Consider the following 6,253-nt stretch of genomic DNA (forward strand, 5'->3'; position numbering starts at 1 on the left):
CCCCCCCCTTTTTTTTTTTTTTTAATAAGTGTGAAGGGTTTGCATTTGTCTTTGCCCTAGTAGCCTTTGGCACCAGCCCAATCTGTGTTCCATACATCATTAAAAGCTGCTCTTGCCATGCTCCTATTCCACACTGCCCCATTCTGCTAGCAGTTTTCAATATAATCCAAATACATTTTAAAGAATTATATTCACAGTCTAGCAGTAAAGCAGACCAAAGCTTGATGTTCAACTTCTCCACCTATATCCTTCCTAAGTCTTCAATAAAACAGGGTTATGCCAATAGAGCCAGATGATGATGAACAAGGCGACAGTGTGTATCTATCACTCTTACATCCACCAAACCCACAGGCCTCTTTCTCATGCTGTGGAAGGTGCCCATTCCCTTCTATCCCCAAGAAGTTTTATCAGACAAGAGCTCATACCAATAAGACAGCAATTTGATTTCACTGAACTTAGCTAAAATGAGTAAGGCTAACGCTGTATGACAACCACTGTCTGTACTCAGTGGGGAAATGTATGGGTCAGTGTTTTGAAACAAAAGTACATTTCCCCTTTTCCTCTCAAGCATTTACAGCTCATCAGACAACACTGTCTCTTGCCGATTGCTGTTGCACTGTAAATCAGAAGCTTGTACTCCATGGAAGCAACTTTTCTGCACTGGGCTTTAGTATCCCTCTTCAGAACCTAGATAAGTTTATCCTGATCTAAATACAGAGCCTTTTGCATGTATCTGAAGTCCTACAGTACAGGAAAACAGCTCCCTCAGTCTGCAGTTCCCTGGGAAAGGGAAAAACAGTTCTTACTATCTCAAGAGCTCCCCAAACACATTTTTAGGTGGCATCTCAAAAATGCCAGTCTTATTTGGCAATATGCTCTTAATAGTAAGATAACAAGCACCTACCTTACGAGGTTATTAATCTTATTTAGCACACTTGTAAAAGCCATCCAGCAGCAGCTTTCATCCAGATACTGGATAAAAAGTAAAAAAGTAAGATAGAGACTGTCCAGGACTGAAGGATGACCCGTAGCCTGTAACTACCTCCCACTTGCAGACTCCAACACATATGTATGTAGCATGCCCCTGGAGTTTTCTTTTATTGTGCTGGAACGCATTTGTCCAGCACTTAAACAAGAGAGCTTACTGTCCTAGGACAAAACTTGAGACATTGTTTTCCAATAGGAAAGCACTCGGGGACTTCAAACTCATTTCTATGCCTCAAAGCATGTAGGCACATCAGTGATCAAGATGACTTCTTATAACAGGCACTAAGCACAAACTGTGGCTAATGGCTTATTTGTTGCACGCTGGTCTCCTCTGCATAGCTACACAATTCACTTGCAAACATCCTGATATCCCAACACCTTCCAAAGAGACCTCAGCAAAATTATTTTTTGCTATCAAACTTTATTCATACTTTCTACTCCTGAGGCAATACTTTAGATGAACAAGCAATGGCTTCTTGACACTGATCGATCTCAATATGCTGTGGACTACTACATCAAAAAGCGGTCACTTTAATTTCATAAAATGCTTTGTACACATAATACAGTTGAGTATGACATTGTCTACTAGTTGACAAAGCCTTGCTGTCTGTTTCATGCATCTCAACATCATTTCTACAAACCCTCAGAGTCCTGCAGCTTTTGCAGAGGAAGTCCTAGGATTATTTTTTTTTTTTCCAAAGACCCATTAGCAGAAAGCGTAATACACATTTCAGCTTGCCAAATGCATATACTACCACCCTTCTCAACCTGCTTAAACAGCTGAACACAGGCAGTTTTTGAAGCCGCATACAGGCAACTGTGCATTCTCTAAGAAACAAGGGGTAGGCAAGTTCAGCAAGTGTCAATAAGGGAGATATTCATTTCAGAGATCTGCAACAGGCCAGCTGGAGGTGCAAAACTCTCCTGCAAGACTGCATTCACAAACATATATAACTGCCATCTGCTCCAGTGCTATGAAACAACCCCATGCATCCACAAGCATAAACAATCTCTTGCATATGTAAAATTTAGTGGCACATGGGCACGTTCCTGCACAACTTTCAGCGTCTCCACTTCCTAACTCCAAAATGACTGTCTTTATACCTCGGTAGATAGGGAGCAAGACTGGCATAGCGTTAAGCAGTCTAACCACTGGTGATCACCCCAGGCTAAAACCCTGTGTGCATCAGGCTAAAAGCCTGTACCAGTCTACACACATCACAGATCCAAAGCTGATGCCAAACCGTAAACAGCAGTTTCACTACCAATGTCACTCTGTGCCCTCCCCACCACTCTCCATCTGTGAAGTCTGTGAGTGCTCATCCTTGAGCATGATCACTAAAGTAGTTTGCATGACCATTTTTTGTCCGCTTCAGTGGAAAACTCTTCCAACTTAGCAGCCTTAATTGTCTAAGAGTTAAACTTGCTGGCAGTGTAATTGAAAAGATGAAGAATGCTGGAAAAAGAAACAGGAAGAATCCATACCACAAAGGAAGCAGTAAACACCTAAAAGACATAAACTCTAAATACCTGCAGCTACATTTATCCTGTGATTACTCTGCAAGTCACAAGCAGTTCTCATTCTCATGTTCCTAAAGGTAGGATACATCCACAATATTAAGAGGACCATACTGACATTTAAATGTTGAATTTCAATTAGTTAATCTGAAAGCATTATAAATAGTTGTATTTTACTTAATTTATAAGAAGAAATAGATGTTACATAAAAAAATAAATTATTCCCCTCGATTCCAAGAAATTAGTTGACTTTCTGATATGAACTGCTTTAAAAAAATAAACAAACAAAAACCACAACATCCAGAAAACAGGAGATTACACCGCAGTGTGCAGCATACTTATGACAGCTAATAATTCAAAGACATGTAAAAGCATTATTCATTATAATATATGGAATGAAGATGAAAAAGCAAATAGGACAACTTTAACTGACCTATGAGTATGCAGTTAACAGCCCATTTTAAAAACAGCATTTTTATTCTATCTAACAACACCTTATTTGCCAGTACCTCAGCTGTCTAGGTTTTGAACCAAATTAGCAAGAAACTAGCAAGAACAGTATCAGCTGGCCAAAAGCAATCATAGTCATATCATATAAGTGATGCTAACCTCCCTCATATTTGTAGCAACAGCAAGTTCCAGAGAAGATGCAAAATTCAGGTGGCATAAACTTATTTTTCCAGAACAAAAGAGATTAAAATATACAAACCAAAACAAAATAAGATAACAGAGGAACACAGTAAGAAGCATAATGGCTCTTCTTGCTCTGATGATGACAGCTTCCCTAGGAGAAAGATCACATTCTCTTCAAGATGGAAGAGCATCTCTATTTGTACAGCATGCATCACACAGTATCAGTGATAATTTTCACTAAAGTACAAATATCCACAGTTATATTCTATATGTTTACAGAACTCATTAGGAAGCAGTCTTATCCATCAGATTAATTCCAATGATTAACAAATTATATATACACACACACTGCAGCTTAAAGACAGGAAATTCTCAACTGCAAATGCCAAATTTTTTTACACATCTTCCAGTTTTCACAACAGAACTTCATTAAATACTCCAGTGTTCCAAGTCTAAGGTAAATAGAAAAATCATGAACAGATTTTTAAAATGCCATACAAGTAACATTTTTTTCAGCTAAATAACTTACATCAACACCAATGTGTCCAAGAAATTAATCTCAAAATAAGAACTAATAAACTACAACCCATTATAAAATCATGTTGTACTAGAGAACAAAGGCATCACCGTAAGTTTCTTTCTAAAAATTATTGTCATTACATTACACAATGTATTAGCTGACAGCCTGATACATTCTATCCACTGAAATAATTCCATTTGAATTCTAATCCTTCCAGAGCTGTCTTTACCTGTAGTGCTTCATACCAATTCAACTATACATTGACCATATAATTTTTTTTAATGTACCTACTTCAATAAATCTCAAATACATTATTATAGTTAGTTTTCTAGCCTCATGCATCTTGAAAAAATGGTCAGTGCTCATTCTGAAGTACAAAATAAACAACTGTTTTGATAATATGTAAATGTTCATTCAGTTCTACCACATAATAAAAAAATACTGACACACAATAGATAAACACTATTGATCACAACTATGTTTAATTTATTTTAATGAAAGGATTATGGCAATTAATTTTTTTAATGCATAGTGTAATCTAATTTCAATTAAAAGCTGACTATTTAAGAAAACTTGTTCAACCTTAATTCTTCCAGAAGACAAAGGGCTTTTTGTCAGTTACTAGCAGAACACATTCTGTAAGTCATTAATACTGTCAATTAACAGACAGCCATCAAAGTTGTGTGCCAGTTAAGGTTTACAGCTAAGAAAACAACCACCATGAATTCCTCAAACGAGCAGCCCTTAACCATAAGCATACCAATTATTAAACAGTAACTCCTCGTATTAAAGAGACATAACCTGGTAAGTAGGATGCAGTTTGTAAGTCATTTGCTAGTTTGCCTTAAGGATACCTTACACCATATTGGATACTACACACTTTTAGCATTATAGAATAGTGAAAATGACAATAAATATATTTACACAAAATTCAACGAACTGGCAACCATAGTACAAAAACTTGCACACTACACAAAGGCAGGAATTAAGAAACTACAGCTCACATGCTCAATATGACCTAATTGGGTTGTGATTTTTTTTAATTATCATTCTATTATCACCACACTTTTATTGGTTCACACTACCTGAGAGGTTAACAGGTAGCCTAAAAGGCTTATTTGACACTTAACTAGAAAAACATCTCCCTACTCAAAATATAGTTACATGAGCTAGAATCTTCATCTATTTATGGAATTTAAATAAGGATTATCCATTTGAAATGCAAGAACAACACATTTTTAATAATACTATTTTGTTGAAAAGTATGACAACTAGCCCAAAATCCAGTAGACTTCAAAGCACACACAAAAAGATGCTCTCATTTCCATTAACCACTTCAGTTGTTGAACTGTTCCTGAAATATCAGCAATGATTATCCACCTCTTGAATACTTAAAGTAGAACACTGTTGATAAACGCCACCATCCTTGATCTGAAATCCAAACTTCATTTCTCCTCTAGCTTTGAAGGGAATCCAGGAGTTATTATGCTTCCATATCTGTATGGCGCTCTGCTATACACAATAGTTATTGCTGGAAGCTTCTAACTTGAACAAGAACCCATGGAACCAATTTTCATATCCTTTCTGACACAAGCTCAGGCTTATAGCCCAGGCTTGGAAGTAGTGTATGCTCCACTACAACACTATCTTCCATGCATTTTCTTAACATAATGTTATTTGCTCCCTGTAGGCAGGCAGCATCTCCAGAGTTTCCAGGTTTAGGAAGCCTCCAAGACACAACTCAAGCAACCCACGCTCAAAAAGAACAACGTTTAAACAGCGACCCTCAAGGACTCCTGCTTGAAATTTTTAATAGGGGCTTTTCACATCGAAGCAGAGAGAAACTCTATCCATCCACCCTGTCCCACACCACCCGGCGGCTGAATGTTTCCAGCGGGTTTGGCAGCAGCAAGAGAGCTCTTGCGGCCACACGGTATCTACGAGGCCGAAACCGCACAGCCGGGCGCCAGGCTCCCTGCAGCGGCCGAGAGCTCCCCTCCCTCTCCCCGCCTGGACGATCTTGCAACTCCTGCGCCCGCCGGGCAGACCTCAGGCGGCGGTCAGGCCTCGGGCCCTCGGCTCCGCGTCGAGCACGTACCGGCTCTACCACGCAAGGCAGGCGCCGGCGCCCGGTCCTCACCGGCGGCACCCGGAGGAAAGAGCGGGGCCCGCCGCCAGGCCGTGACGCCGAGAGAAGGCCCCAGCCGGGAACACCGGCTGGCAGCGGCAGCGAGAGGGGACGAAGCCCGTAAAGCCCCAGCCCCCCCGCGCTCCGCGGGGCTGTTAACCGACGCCGACGCCAGCCAGCGCTCCCCCCTCCCCACTGCGCGAGGTGTGCGCGGACAAGAGGCTCTCCTTCACCCCACCTTAATCTTATTGAGCACCCCGCTGCTCTCCAGCGTCTGGACCAGCAGGTCCCGCAGCTCTGTGTCCTCCTCCGTCGCTGCGGCCGCCATCTTGTTTCTCCCTGACAACCGCCCAAACTGCGCTAGCAGTAAGACGAGCACGGCAGATTCGCCTCCGCCGCCGGGGGAGGCACCAACCCAGCGGAGGACCCGAGGATACGAGGCGCGGCGGGCCGGCGGCCACCCTCAA

General features: G+C 41.1%; 1 protein-coding gene across 1 annotated transcript in view; it reads right to left on the reverse strand.

Moving 5' to 3' along the window:
* Positions 1–6,121, reverse strand: part of FGFR1OP (FGFR1 oncogene partner) — a 28,192-nt gene extending 22,071 nt beyond the window's left edge. Inside the window, exon 1 of the mRNA XM_009274250.2 lies at positions 6,025–6,121. Coding sequence (XP_009272525.1) covers positions 6,025–6,114 — 90 coding nt within the window. The 5' untranslated portion in view covers positions 6,115–6,121. The remainder of the gene's footprint in view (positions 1–6,024) is intronic.
* Positions 6,122–6,253: the final 132 nt, after the last annotated feature.

This window comes from Aptenodytes forsteri, unplaced genomic scaffold, assembly GCF_000699145.1.
Source record: "Aptenodytes forsteri isolate BGI_AS27 unplaced genomic scaffold, ASM69914v1 Scaffold736, whole genome shotgun sequence".
Taxonomy (NCBI): Eukaryota; Metazoa; Chordata; class Aves; order Sphenisciformes; family Spheniscidae; genus Aptenodytes; species Aptenodytes forsteri.